The 20,122-nt window shown below is 30.4% G+C and overlaps 1 protein-coding gene and 1 long non-coding RNA gene across 3 annotated transcripts in view; both read left to right on the top strand.

Moving 5' to 3' along the window:
- LOC136083683 (uncharacterized) overlaps positions 1-20,122 on the top strand; it is a 34,930-nt gene that overhangs the window by 10,008 nt on the left and 4,800 nt on the right. Inside the window, exons 1-3 of one of the 2 annotated variants that reach the window (XM_065803259.1) lie at positions 5,979-6,096; positions 7,434-7,913; positions 16,985-17,054. In XM_065803259.1, the coding sequence (XP_065659331.1) occupies positions 7,655-7,913; positions 16,985-17,054 (329 nt within the window). In that variant the 5' untranslated portion in view covers positions 5,979-6,096; positions 7,434-7,654. Of the gene's footprint in view, positions 1-5,978; positions 6,097-7,433; positions 7,914-16,984; positions 17,055-20,122 lie in introns of those variants that run through there. The other variant, XM_065803258.1, reaches the window with a different exon arrangement.
- LOC136083685 (uncharacterized) lies at positions 3,371-6,012 on the top strand. The gene is made up of 2 exons (XR_010639987.1): positions 3,371-4,172; positions 4,305-6,012. It is a non-coding gene; the product is annotated as an uncharacterized LOC136083685 (long non-coding RNA).

Genomic DNA, 20,122 nt, shown 5'->3' with positions numbered 1-20,122 from the left:
CGTTTTAATTCCGATTCTAAATCCTCAGAATCTATATCAGCAAGCTTTATTTGCAAATTTTTGCAATAAGCAGACAGAGAATTTTCATTACAAGCTTTGATAAGACTCTCAGATTGGTAAAGAAAGTCATAAAGCTTTGTGACAATGCTGATCTGTTCAAAACGCTCTTTTACTGATGCAATTGACATATCAATTAGTGGCAAAAAGAAATCTGCTTCATACTGATGTTCAGTTTGCCAAGTGTGATCAGCACACTCGTATGAACAAACTAATTTTTTTTTTCGTGAACGCACCATCGAAAAAACTTTTTCAATACCCAAAACTTCTGCAATTTCTGATGCCTTAACACGTGCGTCAGAAAATCCATTTTCGCGATACTCATAAAGAAACGCTTTTGTTGCATTTATTTCACTAGCTAATATGTCGAGAGAGGTTGCAGAAGACTGAAGCAGCTTACTTGGTTTGTTAATTTGAAATAAAACGTCATATCAAATAATGATTGATAATAAAAAAGGCCATGTTCTAATATATTTCTAAGGCATGTTCTTCCGATTTTTCAAGTGCCTCTTAGATTTCTTTTAAATAGAAGCGAAGTGGCTTAACACAGTTTATTCTACTTTCCCATCTGGTATCTGATTGTGGCTTGACTAAAATTGCCAAGCATGATTTTAAAATTTCCCATCGAGGAGGAGACGATGAAAGAGCGTGTATAACCTTGAAAGAACACCAAAAAAAGAAATTGCACTGATGGATGATAGTGCACCATCAACAATAACAAGATTGAGTGAATGGTTAGCGCATGGAACATATAAGGCCTTAGGATTCATTTACAGAAATCTTGCTTAAACACCTTTTACTTTTCCTTTCATATTAGCACCATTATTGTAAGATTGACCTCGACAGTCTAAAATATTTAGATCCCAATTTTTTGCCTGATTTAAAAATGCATTGAAAAGCCCTTTTCCAGTGGTATATACTGCAAGATATCCAAAGAAATTTTCTACTCCAGGAGTACATGTTACTGATCGCAAAATAATGCTCATTTGTTCTTTGTGCTAAACGTCTGGCGTACAATCTAAAATAATAGAATAGTATTTTGCCTTTTTTACCTTAGAAAAGTGTTTGGATTCAATCTCCCTGGCTAAAAGTCTAATCAACTCGTTCTGTGTGTCATTGCTCAAGTAGTGCTCCTTGGTTTCTTTGTCCTGAATTCTTTAAACTCATTGAGAACGGTATCATACTTAGCCAGTAATTCAAACAGCCCAAGAAAGTTTCCATTGCTCTTTGAACCAATGGCTGTGTCTGAACCACGGAATGCAAGATTTCTTGCAGAAAGAAATAAGGTAATGTCTAGTATCCTTTCTAACACAGCCCTCCAAAATATTCGCTCTTTATGAAGCAACTTTTGTTGTTTCTCGTCTATGGTAGCTTGATTTGTAATGCCTGCATTACCAAAATTGAGGAAAAAGAAATTAATTAAGAAAAAAAAAGTAACAAAGCAATAAATTAAAGAAAATATCAGTTAACCTTTTCGTAAAGTCATCCATTGTTCAAAGCACTTGAAATGTGCACTGCATGTTTCGTGTTCTTTAAGTTTTTTTGACAAGCCTTCCCAAGTGTTCATTCCTTGCCGGAATGGTGGAAAAGTTATCCCAAAAAGTTATCCCAAAAAGTGCAACAAAAACAAAACACTTTATTGCTGTTCAAAGAATATATGAGCCATGTGCGTTCAAATATTTCTCCATTCTTCATCTTGCGGTTATAATAATTCAGTGAAAATCGTCTTTCTAAATTGTATGGAAAATCAATTTCGATCTTTTTGAAACCACGTTTAACAATGTCACACCTCTGTGCGTCAGAAACGTTATCTGGCCACTCAGAAAGATCATCACTGAGAAAAATAGGCGGAATTTTTATGCCATTTGACGTAGACTTGCATATCAACCTAAAATGTGTTAGCTTGGGGTGATTTGCGATTTCCTCTCTGGCTACAGCTTTTTCTCTTCTCTTAGTGGCACCACTTTTCACTTTTTTCATACCAATAATTATATGGTGATATACTATCGAAATATAATTATAAATTTTTGGAAACCTTCATTGTTTTTTTTTGTTTTTTTTTATATAAAAAAACTAACAACGCTTAATAATGATAATAATAATAATAACAAAAAAATCAGTTCAATGATAATGGTTTTATAATCATTTGAACTTTAAAATAAACAAATGCAAAGCGTAAAAGTTTTCCAATGCTATACATTTGTTTCTTTAAAAACAATGCGTATGATTTAATTGAAACAAATAATAGACTTTTTATTTCATAGTATTAAAGCAAAAGTAATAACATATAGCATAGTAATAAAATAAATTATTACCAAGATAAATTGTGAATCGCCAAAAATAAAAAACGGTTTATAATTTATAAATAAATAAACATCGAATTATGTAATCTAAATACAAATAATAATATATTCGCACCTAATAAAATATGCGAATTAGAGAAATATTTCTTCGCACGATTGGCTGCTGCTTAATGGTTTCTCTTTAACGGTTTGACAGATTTTTATAAAGCTCGCGTATTTCATAAAATTCGGACCTCGGGAGTTTTTTTCTTTTTTTTCTACATGAAAAATATTATTGCTTTTTTCACGCTTGCTTAAAATTGGTAATATCGTGTTTAAAAAGCCATGTTTTTTTATTATTAGTAACATTAACTATATATATATATATATATATATATATATATATATATATATATATATATATATATATATATATATATATATATATATATATATATATATATATATATATATATATATATATATATATATATATATATATATATATATATATATATATATATATATATATATATATATATATATATATTCATATATTCTTATTATAAAAAATTAAAAAAAATATTTTCAAATTACAGAAAGGGCCCTTAAAAATGCAGGCCCCCCCCCCCCAGTTGGGGTGTGTGAGGGAGCCTAGCCACGGCTCTGCTCAAAGCACTTTGATTTTATTGTTATTAGGTTGCACTTTATTCTTTTAATTTTCAGGCTCAGATTTTATTGTAGTATACAAAGGCTAGTACTCTAGTAGATTAAATTTATACTCTAGTACACAGGTCAACAAAAAGTTAATCTTATGATTGGGTTAAAATATTGTCGTAGTCTTTCATCTAGTCTTTGGAAAAGCAATTAGCTAGGAAGTTCACGCTTCTTTCCTTACCAACATCGCTTATCTGGACTGAGCCGGTATCATACCATGGACCTTTTGTTTCAAAACTCTAGCAACTGCGCCACGGCTAAATTTAATTTACAAGTATTCCACTACCTTTTCCGAAAGTTAGCGAAGCAAAATTGAAGGCGGAAATTTTTGTTGGGTCACAAATGGAGCTTTTACTGCAAACCTGGAGCTTTTATTGGGTACTAAATTTGAAAGGGTCTCACACAGTTCACTGGAATTGGAAGCTTGGATAACTTCCATATGAACATGCACAAACTTTTTGTGGGATAAAAAATCTCGTGCATAAAGAAATGGATTGTCAAATGTCTTTGAAAATGCACTTCATGCATTTCAAGTTATACTTTTTTCTCGAAAACCTTGTTGCAGTTAGTAACGAGCAAGGGGAACGCCTTCATTAATACATTAGAGTTATGAACGTTTGTTTCCAAGAGTTTTATGAAAACAGCTAGTTTTTAATAAAAAAAACAACAACAAACAACCAAATTCAAAACATTTAGTGATGACGTGTTAAAGTGCCCTTTCGATGTTTACATTCTCGTTTTAAAAAAAAAAGATGCGCGCGCAAACTTGCAGGTAGAAAAACAAATAATCGGAAATTCTCCAGTAAAAACATTAGATATTTGTATGTAATATTTATTCACTGATTCTTATATACTCACTTATTCACTGATTTAACGTGAAATGAATTATGCCAATCAGTTTTTGTGCAGTTGGTTGCTCAAACAAATTTAAAAATGAACGTAGATTGAAATTTTATAAATTTCCATCAGGAAAATCGCCTTTTGAGAAAAGAAGACGTATAGACTGGATTAAATCTATTAATCGTAAGGATTGGGGCAGCTGGGAAAGTAAAAAAATTGATATAGAACGAGTATGAAGTGCACATTTTATATCATATATGTCCTTTGATGAATGAGGTTAGCTAATAAAGCTATATACGTAGTAATGCATTTAATAATATTCTTTAAAATGAGTAATTTATAATATTTGGTACATTTATTAATTTAATTAAATAATGTCAATTGTAAAAAGAACTTTTTGTATTTAAGGGAAAAGTTATGATGATCCATCTGACATTGATTGAGTTCATCTGTATTTAATCATCTTGGAGCTGCTCTGATTTCTAGATTGATTAAAACAAGAGAAAAGATTGCTATAAAGCTCAAAAACGATCTTTTAAAAAATCAATACTGTTATCTAGCTAACCAAATGATATAGACCTTATTAGCTATAGTGATAGTATAAATATTGACATAATCCAGCAAATGGCAAATCAGCTATTTCTATTTTTGTCAGCATGATACTTATAAAACAAAAGTGAAAACTCTTAACTTTCAGTTAATGCAATACAGAAATGAATTAATCAAGAAATCTAATGAAGTTATTGAACTTAAAAAAACTAATGCCAGACTAGACCATAATGAATATATTTCATACCAAAACCTATCAGATAAACAAATGAATTTTTTTCAGGTTTGTCTCGAACTACGTTTATGTGGCTCTTGGAAAGAGTTAAAAATTGTATTACAAAAGTTCACTCAAGGTTATTGTTGGTGGACCGTCTCTTAATTGTACTTATAAAACTAAAATTATTATTATATACTAGTAGTTAAAGATATTGCTTTTCGATTTAGATTAAGCCCAGCAGTAGTTTCAAAAATTTTCAGAACAATAATACCAATTCTTTCTGCTAGAGTTGTCAATCTCATTGTTTGGCCAAACCATGGAATAATAAGGAGTAACCTTTTTAAATGTTTTAAAAAAAGTTCAAAGACTGTGTCTGTAATTAGGTACAATCTTATTGATTGTACCAAAGTATTTATTGAAAGACCAAAAAATTTAACCTCACGATCACAAACTTGGTTTAATTATAAACATAACAATACCTTTAAATATCTTATTGGTACTAGCTGGGGCAGTTATCTCCTGGCTGGGGTGGTCATGTTTCAGACAAACAGATAACATTTGAGTCTAACTTTTGTCAGAAGCCTAATCCTGGCGACTGTGTTCTTGCAGACAGAGGATTCAATTTTAAAGATAAACTAAATGCTGTTGGAGCAACGTTAAAAGTTCTAGGATTTATGAAAGGTCGATAACAATTATCAGGATGAAAAGTGGATACATCTAGACAGATATCATATGTTCGCATACATGTGGAAAGAGTGATTGGTTGGTTAAAAAAGTTTTGCATTATTCATATGACTGTGTTAATCACTCAAGTGGATTTATTAGATGACATAATTATTATTTGCGCTCTTGTAAATCTCAATATGAGTGTAGTTACTTGATTAATGTAAATAAAAAATAAATTTACAGAGAAGCAATTTTTACAGTTTTAAAATCTAAATACATATTAAAGGAGAGTAATATTTGTTATTGTTTATTGCTTGGTTTTATATTTTTTGCATAACCAATTTGTATAGTCTATTGCTTCTTCTAATTTTAGACTTTTAAAAGATTCACTCATGATATTGTTAACTGTTTTGATAAATTAAGTGTTGTTGTTGACTTCCAAAAACAAAATATATTCAAAAAGAGTAGAAAAATCGCAAGAGCAATTTTTAAATTTAAAATGAGTTTAAAGTTTGTACAAGAACATCTGTTTAAAAAAATTTTTAAACAAAAGTTTTTAATAACAATAAAAACTTTTATTACCAAAATTTATTTGTAATTAATTTTAATTATTATTCTTTTAATAATTTTTTAAAGGAAATATTGATTTTAGGGTATAAAAGAAATACAAGAAACATTAAAGTTCTTGCGTTTTTATTTTTTTTACCTACAAGCATGCGCACATGTTGTTTACAAAAAGATGTGACGTCGCACAGAAACTCGTATAAAGTGAGTTTAAAAACAGTTCAAAACTTTTTTATATAATATAACTAACTCAAAGATTGTAAGAACTATTTAAAAATTTGAGCATGAATTCTCTAATATATTAAAAGAATAGTGAATATAAAACTATTACAAATATGTTATTCTATGAAATCTATTTTCTATTATCAAAAGTCTTTTCTTAAAAAACCAGTAAAAAAATATTTTACTTTGTATTATATGATAACGAAAACTAGTCGTAACCATAGTTCTCTTCCTTTTCAAACTTATTTTTATAACTTCTTTCAAGAAGTTTTTCTATGTTATTTTTTTTAACACAGTATGCTGATATATAGTCTAAATATCTGTGTTTTTATTTACCTCTGCCCTATAAAATATCACAACTTATACCTAGTTTGTTTAACACAACAATTATTCCCATAGCATCATCACCAAAATAATCAGCAGAAGTTATAGCCATTTTCAAAATACTATTCCCAACATAAATTCATTTTGAGTACTTAGTATAAATCAGATTATTAAGAGATTTGTTAACATTTTGAGTTTCAGCATGCTGGCAGTTCTTTTAAAAGTTCACCACAACCAAGAACTTCAAATTAAACTATTATATTTAATAAATCAGAGACTGCAGTATCAGTCCTGGCATTATCTTTGTAGGCTGTTTTACATGTCATTTGGTTGCTCTGAAATATACATCTTGCTTACTTAAGTAGTGTACAACTGCAACTATTGCTTTCATCATAGCATAAATATTGCTAGTAAATTGCATGATTGCTCTGCCATAATGATTTTGCAAGTTATTTTTCAAATTGTCAAACGTTGTTTAAGCAATTGGTGGGAACATATTCAAACAACTGCAACAAGTTTTTAACGGTTAATATTCTTGACCATTCTCAAAAAAAGTTGTAATTACCCTTTAGTTTAAATCGAAACTAGAAACAAGGACATTGACCAATCATGGTTATTGGAGATACAAATAATTAACTTTTAATAGTAAAGTTGCATTCGGACGCAATAAAAAAATGCACAATCGTCTTTTATTCTAAAGACAGTTCTAACTCACGTTCAGAAATCTATTTATTCGCAACATTTTTTGTAACATTAAATGCTGTTGTTTCATTTATTGTAACTTTACATCTAAAACACATTCTTTTTTTTCATTTTGAATAGCAATATCTGCTTGAAAAACATTTCCAATTAAAAACAAAAACAAATCTTTAAATATAACTAAATTTTGCCTAAGACTGACTAAGTCAAAAACTTAAAAGTATTTTTTTTTTCCTAAAAAAATAAAGTTAATATTTATATTTAAAGTTTCTAATTATTATTTTTGTTTTATTTAGCATTATTTTCTTTGGTTGAAGAAATAGCGGTTATTAAAAATCATGTATTGACGACATTGCCAAGCTATCCAAAAGAATACGTTATTTCATTTGAAATAAAACCAACTTCATATACAAACTTAGATTGGCAAAGCATACTTCATTTTACTACTGGCAATGATATCGGGTACGCTGAAAGAAATCCAGCTATTTTTCTTGATTCTAGAGGAATTTTGTTTGTTATGTCAGCAATCAATGGGTCCACTGTTTCAACAGAATTAATTACAATACCATTAAATACATGGACCAAAGTTGTAGTATCACAGTTGTTATTTGGAGAAAGTTACATTTACAATATTAATGTGAACAGTAGTGTGCTTTACACAACGTTTAATAACGATGCACGCAGTTTTTCAAACGTATTTGTTTATGCATGTGATAATTGGTATTTGGCTTTTATTGGAACTATACGCAGAATTACTGTCACTCAAGTAACTACAGGTAGAGCATTTCTTTTTTAAATATAATATATAAAGCTGTAAAAATGTACTAAAATTATTGATATATCTTATAGTTTTCATAGCATAAAAATGAAAAGCAATATTTTGCAAGGAAAAATTAAAAGAATGCTCAAGTCAAGATAAAATTTACAGACTTTGAACTATGAAGTTTAATAGACTCGGAGGGATCTATATAGGCATTTTGAGGGGTTTGTTAGAGTTTCGATCATTGGTTACTAAATGGACCATTAGTGGCAGCCACTATAAATGGCCAACCTATATCTTTTTGACAACTTATTAATGGCTAGCCATTGGCTAGCTGCTTTTAGCGGCTGCGATTAATGTTCTTCTAAGTGACCATGAGCAAAACTACAGTAGACGGCTCAAAATGCTTATGTAGGTCCACTGGAATTCTGCTAAAATTGTTTACTGAGTTGCTTGAGACATCAAAGCACTTAAAATTTTCAATTTAAAAAAGTATTTCAACAACAAGATCAGACCATGTGTAATGCAGCTGTAGCAATGAAGGTAGAGATAACAGCATTTTAGACGAACCCATGCATTTTTCATAGATGCTCACAGCATTGTCAGTCACAAGGCCTAAAACTTTGTTAGGAACAACTTATAAAACTTTCTTTATTTTACTTGTTGTAAATTTTTTTTATTTTATCTATTATCTACTATTCACAACTCGAAAAATTTAAAATTATGTTTAATTTAGAGATATCACAAACACAACATAAAAAGAATTTTAGACAATTTTAATCTTATTTGCTCTTATTAAAATCTAAAATTTTAATGCAATCAAAAGGATTCCCATTATAGTAAATACATTTGATTACTTGAATGATGAGTTAAAATAAAGTTTCCCAAAAAAACAAACATCTTTTTTCTTTCAAAGAAACAATAAAAAATAACAAGTCACATCTCTAGATGTAACACCTGTTTTATAATATTTTTTAAACACTTCCACTGATCATTTTTTAAAAAGTTCAGTTTAGTATGTTTTAAATACAGAAATATTTAAGAAAATGTCAGATGTCATTCCATGTTTCCTTGGTTGTGCTATTATTTATTCTATATATATTTACACAGAGGCGGATCCGGAATATTTTTTGAGAGGTGCTGAAAAATGGGAAGGTGCATTGTCAGTTCCTTCGCCTGTAACCAATATATAAAAAAAGGCTGCCGCGAGTATGTGTCACATGTGTGTGTATGTTTTTGGGGGAAGGGGAGGAAGGTTTGTGAGGGGTGCCATTAAAATTTTTGCTGACAAAAAAAAATAAATGGTTCGTTTTTTATTTGCCGACTGACTGGTCTAAAAGTTCTCTATTTGCTGACTGACATATCTTAAAAGGTCACATTTGCTGAATAAATGAACAAAAAATTTATTTATTGGTGGGATTTCTTACTCCCAACAAGTTATTTCGCTCTGGTTTTGGATGATATAATTATTTTTTTAAATTTTGTTTGTCTTGTGTGCCCCCAGAAGTCCAAATAAGCTTATTGCAGATCACTTTATGCTTACAAATTTATGCTTTCTACCTTACCAAAGGCGCAAAATATGATCAAAATTAAACTGTATCTGAATTCAAAATATCTAAAAGCTGCATCCTACGAGAATTTTTACTGGCAAAACAATCAATAACTTCATTTATATCAATGCTAATATCTTGATGAGCATGCATAAGAGAGAGACATTAAATCTATTCTGTAATAAGTTTTTAAACAACCATTAACCAAAATTGATCTTTTTAATAGGGTCTTTGGAAGGGAATCTTTAAAATTACGCCAGTAGTCTTCCCACATATTTAATCAGTCATAGTATTGCATGGTTCAGGAAGATGGTCCATGTACTCATTTAAAAAAATATTAAAGTTTTTCTCCTTTCAAAAACATTTTAAACGTTAGTGGGCATTGTGAAGAATCCATTATAAACAGCAATATTTCTATTAGAGAAATGTAACTGAATCTGAAATGACAAATGGTCAAGAAAAGGAATCTTGTGAAAGGCCTCCTAGGCAAAGACTCAAGGGGTAAACAGATTCTATCTGTTGACCAGCCTCGCACCCCTTCTTTATCTATTAGGCTGGCGCAGATGTATTTTTAATACATTCTTTCCAGTTTAGGATGTTGAATGCTGGATCTTCTTGACTCAATGCATGGGTTTTGTTTGTGTCTCTGTTTTTATGACTAGGCAACTCATTCTATTATCTCCTAATGAGGGTACAGCTCTAAAACTCAGTTTTATGGTTCTGAGGCGGGTTGCTAGTTAAGTTTCCTGAATTCTGTGGTAGCTCTCAGAGAGGCTGCTTCCATCAACAGCTGAAAAATATCAAAGTATTAAAAGTGTCATGTTGCGCATGGACGGTGTCCTTGTTTGTACTTTTGGTGTGCATTGCCAAGGCCAAATTTGGAACCCTTTGTTACGGCTTAGGGTTTGTTAATAGTAATGAGGCAATTGCTTGGGCTATTAATCAGTGTACTGAGTACTATCTATGCTTTGAGTCAAATTCTTTAACAAATTTAGAAATGAATACAGTACCAAAAACCATAAAACACAAAAAACCATCATCATCACCAAGTTCTCTAAACCTATTATTCACTAATATTTGTGGTCTTCAAAGTAACTTTTTTTCTGTTAAGTCTTATCTCTTGCAAAGTTCACAAGACCTACTTGCTTTTTGTGAGACTAATTTGAGTTCAGCTGTCTCATCTTGCGATCTTAGTGTTGATGATTATCTTCCTTTAATTCGTAAAGACTCCAATAGTCACATGCTTGGTCTTGGCATTTACATTCGTAAGAGTTCACCCATTTGTCGTGAAACTAGGTTTGAATCCACAGACTATTCTTTCATATGCTTTCATTTAGCACCACTTCACTTTATTGCCTTTCTCATTGTTCTATATTGCTCTCTTTCACTCTTTTTGATGTTATTTCTGATCATATTGACCAAGCCCTCACTCTTTAAAAATTAGCTAATATAGCTGTTGTCAGTGACTTAATGCTCACCACTCGGAATGGCTTGGCTCTAGTGTCAGTGATTCTGCAAGCATTAAAGCCCACAAATTTTGCCTTTCTCAATCCCTAACTCAAATAATCAACTTTCCAACTCGCTTTCCAGACAACCTGAATCATTTACATTCTCTACTCGATTTATGTCTTGTTTCTGATTCTAGTCAGTGCTCAGTTTCTCCACATTCACCCTTAGGTGCTTCTGATCACAGTTTGATCTCTCTGAAACTATTATCTCATTCTTCTTCATCACCTGAATCCCCCTTTTATTGTACCTTTTACAACTACCTTAAAGCTGACTGGGATTCTTTCCATGATTTTCTTTGTGATGGCCCTTGGGTAGAATTCTTTCGTCAATCTTTTCCTGTCAACAAATGTGCTTCTTACATACTTTGTGGATTTAGGCTGGCATAGAATCTTTTATTCCCTCTTGACAATTCCAGGTCAATTCTCACTCCTCTCCATGGTTTTCCTCACAATGTGCTGCTGAGATTGCCAATCGAAATCGTTACTTCCATATCTATCAGCAAAACAATTCTCCAGAAAACAGAAGTCTGTTTATTACTGCTAGAAACCATTGTAAAAAGGTTTTGTCTAACGCCAAAGCCCGCTATTCTCAGGTCATAAAATCTTGTATCTAATCTCAAAAATTAGGCTCTCGTGACTTCTGGAGAATCTTTACTAGTATCAATAATAAGGGCAAATCTGTAATTCTACCTCTCTTGTATGGTTCAGACTTTGTCACCTCACCTAAAGACAAAGCCGAATTGTTTGCTAAAAACTTTTCATCAATATCATCTCTTGATTCCACTAGTTGTGTTCTACCTGATAAAGCTGTCAAACAGGTTGATCCATTGCTTGACATTCATATCACTCCAGCTTCTGTATCTAAAATGATTTCCTGCCTAGACTCTTCTACAGCTTGTGGCCCGGACAACATACCTCTTATTGTCTTCCAGAAGTGTTCTTCGGAGCTGTCGTCTATACTCTCAAAACTATTCAACAAGTGCTTTTCAGAGTCTTGTTTTCCAGCCTCCTGGAAAGCGGTATCTGTTATCCCTATCTTAAAAAATTCTGGAGAGCAATGTGATTCGTCTAACTACCATCCCATTAGTCTTCTTCCTATCATAAGCAAGGTTTTTGAATCTTTAATTAACAAAAACTAATTCATTTCTCATCTTGAATCTAATAACTTACTTTCTGATCATTAATATGGATTTCGATCTTCTTGCTCTCCAGCTGATTTTCTAACAGTAATAACCGATAGGTTTTGTCGTGCATTAGATAATGAGGTTAAGGCCATCGCTCTTGACATTTCTAAAGCTTTTGATAAAGTTTGGCATGCTGGTCTTCTCCATAAGCTTTCTTCGTATGATGTATATGGCAACATCTTTAAGATTATTGAATCCTTCCTTTCCAATCGTAGTATAAAAGTTGTCTTCGATAGACAGCACTCTTCTTATTATTCTGTAACTTCAGGGGTTCCTTAAGGTTCTATCCTAGGCCCTATTCTGTTTTTCATTTACATTAATGATCTTCCAGATATTCTGACATCTAAGGTGGCATTGTTTGCTGATGATACTACCATTTATTTTTTTCGGGATAAGAAACCAGCACTCTCTGATTGCTTAGAGGGGGCATTTGAACTTGAAAAGGATCTCACTTCTGCTACAGCATGGGGCTCACTATGGCTGGTGAACTTCAATACTGATGAAGCTCAATTTTTTTCAGCCAATTATTATTGCAATAAGTTAGATCTTCCTATATTAATGAACGGTGATGTACTCGATGAGTCATCTACTCTTCATCTTCAAGGATTAACTCTTTCTTACGATCTTTCTTGGAAACCATATATCAAATAAGTTGCAAAATCAGCATCTGCTCAGGTTCTCAAATCCGGCGTTGTATGGAATACTGTTGCCATATCTGGGGCAGATCTTCTAATGATGCACTTTCTCTTTTAGACAAGGTGCAAAAACGCATTGTAAACATAGTTGGACCTGCTCTTGCAGTCAACCTCCAACCATTATCACATCGTCATAATGTTGCTTCTCTTTCTTTTCTCTACAAATACTATAATGGGCACTGCTCTAAAGAGCTAGTGTCTCTTGTGCCATCTACTAAAAATCATTCTCGTGTTACTTGTCATTCAATTAAGTCTCATCCTTTTTCTGTGACTGTTCCTAAGTGCTTCAAAAATGCTTATTCGTCTAGTTTATTTTCCTCAAACATAAGTTCTTTAAAGTTCCTTCATTTTGCTTTCCTGATTCATATAATTTGCAATCCTTTAAGTTGTCTGTCAGTTGTTATCTTGCTCTACAATCATCATCTTTTCTCTTCCAGTAACTTCCAACTTTAATTAGTGGTTGCTTGCAGCCTTGTTGGAAGCAAAGATGTTTAAAAAAAAAAAATGAGACCTGTCCTTATAAACACCAATACTAGCTGCCAATACTACTGCCTAGCACTATGACTTTGTTTAATGTCTAATTTTAATCACTGTAAGATAACATTTGATAAAGTTACTTTTTCAAGTGAGGCCAAAAACGTTTATGATTGAATTAACAAGCTAGATTTTGAGTCATAAGCTTCATTACATGCCGCTTTAGAGCCAGCAAAACTAGCAGTGGAATTCCGTAGCAAATGTTACGTTATCGAAAGCAGATACTTTTCTTGAATTCATGCCTTCAAAATTATTTGCTATGAATACAGAAATTGCATCTTTACTGCATTCAAATTTAATAAAGCAGTTATGCAGTTGTTAAGGTGCCTAAAAGATCTTTCAGTTGCTCTTTTAAAAAATACTTTATATTTTGCTGAAAAACTTGTGTTTAGGCTTTTCGGATTTACTTCTAATGATGAGGAACCACCCAGCTGAAGCACCACGTACAACATTGGAAAGTTCACATGTTACTCTTAAGGATGAATTAAACGCACCTCTCAATGAAGATAGCATTACACACTTGCCTAAATCTACTGATCAATTCAAATGGCTTCAGCAAGAGTTTTTGTTGTACCAATTAACGGTAAAAAGAACAGAAAATCTTGAAAAAATTTTGAATGCGATACTCTCTATAAAGCCCACCTCAACAGATATTAAAGGCTTTTTTTTAGAGCTGCTCTAGTTTCTGTACAGAAATCAGATCACGATTATCTGATGAATTGTTAAAATTGTTAGTTTTCTAAAAAAATTTTACAATAAAAATAAGTCATTGTAAGTTTCATACAAAATATAAACATATGGTTAAAACACTTTGTTTGAATAATTTTTTTAATTAATAATGCAAGATAAACTTACATACGTTTTATTTATCAAGAAAAACTGAAAACCACCGTTAATAGAGTTTTAATTTAAAAAAAAAACTACCTTTTTCTTTGTTTTCACAGGTCCTAAGATGTTCTACCAGAAATGGGTCATATTTGGAATTCAAGCACACCAAAATAATTTTCATTGTATTTTGAACTAATCAGCTTATTTTTGCTATGGATTGGCTAACTCCTGTAAATTCAATGAAATGTTTTTTCAAAACCATTTTTTTAATGAGTCAGAAGCATGGTGTAATGAAGTACTTGCTAGCAAGAAATTTAATCATGTTGTCAGATTTCTAGCTAGCAAATACAATCAACTCTGGTACTAGCATCACTTTGACTGACAAGGTTTGCAATGCTTTGGTTAAGTTCTGCTGACTGTTCATGATTAGAGAGGGCAAAGTTAGCCTGTTTTTTAGTTTGGAAAACGTCAGCCAGTTACGCATTTTATTTTCTTTAATAATTTGAATTCAATAGAAGAGCTCGTCGATTGCTTCCATCACTGAGGCAATATCATGAGCTAGATAAATCTAGTTTTTCTTAGTTTCAACTTTGGTGGATTTTGAAAAAGGTATTTAATCAAGTCATTACCATTTCAATAAAAGGCCATGCCACAATTTCTTTTTCACATCTCTGGAGGCTTTGAAACTTCAAGCAATCCATCATCGGTAGATGATTGAGAAGTTCAAGGAGAAAGGACATGAATATCAGGAGATATTCCATCACCTTAAAATTAAAATAATAATAATAATAATTAGAAGTATTACACTCAATTTTTTTATATATAATTTTATAAAAGATAGGCTGTCAGGCTTACCACTCTATGTATATACACAATTAAAGAATTCTTCAATTTTATGGTTAACAGAAATAACCTTGTTTTCCTTTTAATAACATTTTTATTGTCTTTGTATTTTGGTTTTTTTCCAAATCATATTTGTATGGACTGCTTGTCAAAACAGCATCAAACCCATGTGTTGATGATTTTTTTTACGCAGAGTAATAACTTGGGAATAGGAGAAAGGGAAAATATTGGTTTTTAAAGGAAAATATTGGTTTTTAAGGGAAAATATTGGTTTTTATTTGACATTGTTGGTAACATTGGTTTTCAAGGAAAATATTGGTTTTTATTTGACATTGTTGAAAAGTTAAAATTTTGTGTCAGAACTTGATAAATTTTTGAACTTGCGTTACAATTTCTGAGGCCTAAATCTCAATAAGCAGATCCTCATTTTGAGCAATGTCTATAATCTGCTGCGGCAAGATTAATGTTTGCACAGGAATTTCTTCTAGTGTTTTGTTTTTTTATTGAGAAAAGGAAGATCAGTTGAAAGTGCTCAAGCAAAGTTGTTGTCTGCAAAAACATTTCAATTGAGCGGGAAAATCCAGTATTAATAAAACCCCTACCAGCAGTGGTAGCAGATGCTGCCTGCAAGTAACTATTTTTAAACAATTCAACTATTTGATAAATTGTTACAACTCTTCCAGGATTATATCACTTTGCATTCAACCTGATGGGTGACAAATAGCAATTGAACTGGGTGGTTCGAATCAAAAATCCTCAAAACCAATCAGCACCAGCTTGTTTACTTGAACTGAATCTTTTATGGAGATTGTTAAGTTTAGCAAACTGGTAAGCAACTTTACGCAAAACTTGGGGTGTTAGACCAAAAAGTAAACTTCCATTTGCTTGATATGAGTAACTATCTTATTTTCCATTTCAATAAAAAACACAGATTTTACTGATCCAAGTAATTTCAATGAGGCTTGTATAAATTGTGTCTACACCTTCTTTGCAAAGTACTCCTTGGTACATTGAACTCTTTGCATGCTTTTTTTAATCTTATTTTTTCTTTCTTAAGCCTCAATAGCTGATGGCATTGACCTCTCACTCCAACATTGTCTTTCTATTTTTCTAACATAATTCCCTATATCTAAAACAAAAGAAATTGATTGGGAAAAAAAAAAAAAATCAGTCCAATTCAATCAATTTCTATATAAAACGTTAAAGGATCTACATTTTGCACAAAAATCTTTTTGTAATTATATATTAATAAACTCTCTAAAAATATATATCAAAATATGCAAATTATAAAATAACATTCATTATATATTTCAATATTATATATTTAAATATTATGTATATATTGTACTTAATAAATATTGGAAAAAAAATATTGAAAAAGCTATAATTAACCTTTTGCATATTTTTACAAAAATGTACAAGTTATAATCATTATTCAAATATATATGTAAAAAAATGACTTGATTATAAGTTTATAAATTTAAAATATATAGAAATACGCAGCAGTTGCTTTATAATACGATAAAAATAGGAAAGGAAGTCGCTATAAATACATTTTTTGCATAAAAATAACAATAAAAACTTTTAAAATAATATTGTCAATTTATTCTTTTTTTTTTCAACACTTTGCGGATATATTTTGCTGTTAAATCTTTCTAACTGCGTGGGGCCCATTTTAGCCGTTTGGAGTGTGTTACCAAATATTTTAGTAAAAAACATAAGTTGTTAAACTATTCTTAAACTTTGTGTTGAGATATCATGTTAAAGCTTTCAAAAATATCAACAACAAAAAAATAAACATAAGTGTTTATTTACGATTACAGTTTATTTACGATTACAAAAATATTTAAAAAATTGAAAACTATAAGTAGTGAAAATAATTTTTTTTAATATAAATATTTAAATTAATAAAATAATCATTAAATAGGAAATATGTTTTTTATAGATACATTACCTGAACACTTATTGCTTTATCATCCACAATTGATAATCAACTTCAATGGTTTTTTAAATAGGTGATATACTTTTTATATCTTTTTAAAAAAGTTTATTAAATAAAGAAAATAAAATTTAGTTATAAAATTTATATATCTAAAATGGATAGAAATATATTGGCAGGGAACAATAATATATATATAATAGATTGTATATATTCTATTATCTTTGAAAGTCATTTTCTTGTTATACGATACAATGTTATTAAAATTCAATAAATACGACTGCGTATAAACTCTTTTGAAAAAAATATATATTTTTTTATTTCAATATATATTATTCGATATTTCGCTGATCTATTGTGATCAGCGTCATCAGGTATAATAAAAATCGTTACAAAGAAAATTGTTATAATTAAACAAACCGTTAAAAAGATAACATTAAAAAGAGCATGAGAAAATACAAAAAAGGATTAAATGTTGACGTCAGATAATCTAATAAAAAATGGCCCCCAAGCTTTTGTTTTGACATTATCACCATCATCCCTATTAAGAACATTTTCGCCACTTCCTAACGATTGTCGAACTTTAGCTTTGTTTATTTCCAGGGATTCTCGAATTTTCTGAATATGATTTTCTGGAGCTACTGATATGGTTTTTCGGGTTTAACCAGTCAAATGTACCTTGGCATGATTTGCAATCCTCAGTAGCACCAGAACTGGCCCATTTTCCTTTTTTACTATTTTTCTGGTGCTCAATACATCTTGATATAACTCTCTTTTTTGGTTTCACCAATGTATATAGAGTTGCATGAACATTTTATTTGGTAGACACCTGGGTTTGTATTTGGAGGAAGTTTTGTTTTATTGTTACAGAATATATTGTTTAAATTTGGAGATGATGTAAATATAACTATTATGTTTTGTTTTTTAAATTCTTTTCTAAGTTTGGGGCCAACAATTGGTATCCATGGTAGCTTTATAAATGGTTGGTTGTCAGTTGGTTGATAATTTGTATTTTTTTCATCTGTTTTAATATAGTCTATGGCAATATTAGTTAAATTGTTCTTGTTATGTCCGTTTTCAACAAATATTTTTAAAAATCAATTTCCTGTTAGAGGTATTTTTGATAAAGTTCGACAAGTGTTAGGAAGTGATGAAAATGTTCTTAATAGGGATGATGGTGATAACGTCACAACAAAAGCTTGGGGGCCATTTTTTATTAGATTGTCTGACGTCAGCATTTAATCCTATTTTGTATTTTCTCATGCTCTTTTTAATGTTATCTTTTTAACGGTTTGTTTTATTATAGCGATTTTCTTTGTAGCAATTTTTATTATACCTGATGGAGCTGATCACAATAGATCAGCAAAATATCGAATAATATATATTGAAATTAAAACAATTATATTTTTTTCAAAAAAGTTTATACGCAGCCGTATTTATTGAATTTTAATAATATTCTATTATATATATTACTGTTTGTTTTTTCTAATTTATTTTTCAAAATTTATTTTTCAACTCCCGGTTATAAATATATAACTGGGAATTTAAAAATAAATTTAAAAAAAAAAGTTATTTCCATTAAAAAAATGTGTTAAGAAATCTTACATTACTAAAATTTTTTCTTAGTTCTCTAGACATTTCCTAGACGTTCCTACTACAAGACTCGTTTTTAATGTATTCTTCTTGCACTGTTAGAAGGGGCGTAGTAAAATAGTCTTCAAACCCTTATTTATTTTTCTATTAACAATAGATGCTTTTTTCCACCTTGAAAAACTGAGAAATACAAAATCTTAACAAATGTTAATAAAATCTCAAGAAAGAGTTAATTTGTGAAATGAAATTAAAAAACAAACATTAGTTGTTGTCCATACAATGTTATGCGAGAGGTAAATAAACCACACAAGGTATGTGCTAGCAGTGCCAGCAAATAGTTCTGAGGTTAATTGCCGACAAGAAATTTCAAAATATAAGCTTATTTTCAGGTAAATGTTAACATTCCTCAGTCGATACGTCAAACGATAGTAAATGCGGTAATCTGAGTTTTAATCTTTAGAGTATTTTTTTGCGTGAAATTTTATGTTTTATTTTAAACAGTACTAATTTTTGTTAGTGTTACCCATCATTAGTGTCTACTAATTATTATTTATTATTAACTTTTATTTAATATTAGCTATCATTTATTAAGTTTAAGTTTAAGTGGTATCTCAAAGTGTACATGCATCAACTAATATAGCCGCTTGAAAAGCGGAGTATGCATACTTCGACTGATTTCAGAATAGGTGCAGCAGAGTCTACATACAAAGATTAACTAAAATAGGATGAGAAAAGTGAGATGCACATAAATCAACTAATTTTGATAGAGATAGGCTCGCAGAGAATGTACATACATTGGCTGAGGGTTGATTTGGGCAAGCAATCAATTAAAGGCCTTTTTTTTAGAGCTGCTGGAAAATAGTTTATTAAAATAAATATATATTACTATACATAATTTAGCCTATTTTTTTCACACTGCCAAATCACTGAAGAAATATGTTTATTACATTTAAATTGTTGCTTAACTCGCGCCGCTGAAAAATAATTTAAGAATTATTTGCCTGCACTGCTGGCAACTATTGCTTGTCTAGAAAAAACATTACCTATTAAAAACCAGGTGATAATGCATGTACACATTTTTTTTAAACTTTCTTTAAACTGAATATTTTATCAATATGTTTAGTTGGCATTCTTGATATCTTAAGTTTTCTAGATAATTCAGAAAAATAGTTAATGGCTTTTTATTTTTTAAGTTTTTTATCTGTAAAATTTGTTGTGAATTTAGCTTTAATGGTTGATGTTCGTGTTCAGCTTTTTTGCCATTTAAGTCATACTTATTTTTAATTCTCTCAATGTTATTTTTAAATCTATTGAAATATTGATCATTTCTTTTTCTAATAATTTCTTAATCAATCTATATAAATATTTAAATTGTACCAACGATAAAAAGCATCCTTTCATATTATCTTAATATAAATGTGTGATTAAATGATATAAATAACACCGGTATCTATTGTTTAATTAAAAAGTAATCAAAAGTGTTTATAACTCAATGTCATATGGCTGGGAGTATAACAGGTTTTGATACAAATGATTTTAAATAAAATGTGA

Source organism: Hydra vulgaris, chromosome 08 (assembly GCF_038396675.1).
Source record: "Hydra vulgaris chromosome 08, alternate assembly HydraT2T_AEP".
Taxonomy (NCBI): Eukaryota; Metazoa; Cnidaria; class Hydrozoa; order Anthoathecata; family Hydridae; genus Hydra; species Hydra vulgaris.
Note: the sequence above shows the minus strand (reverse complement) of the source record. Positions and strands in the feature narration are given on the sequence as shown.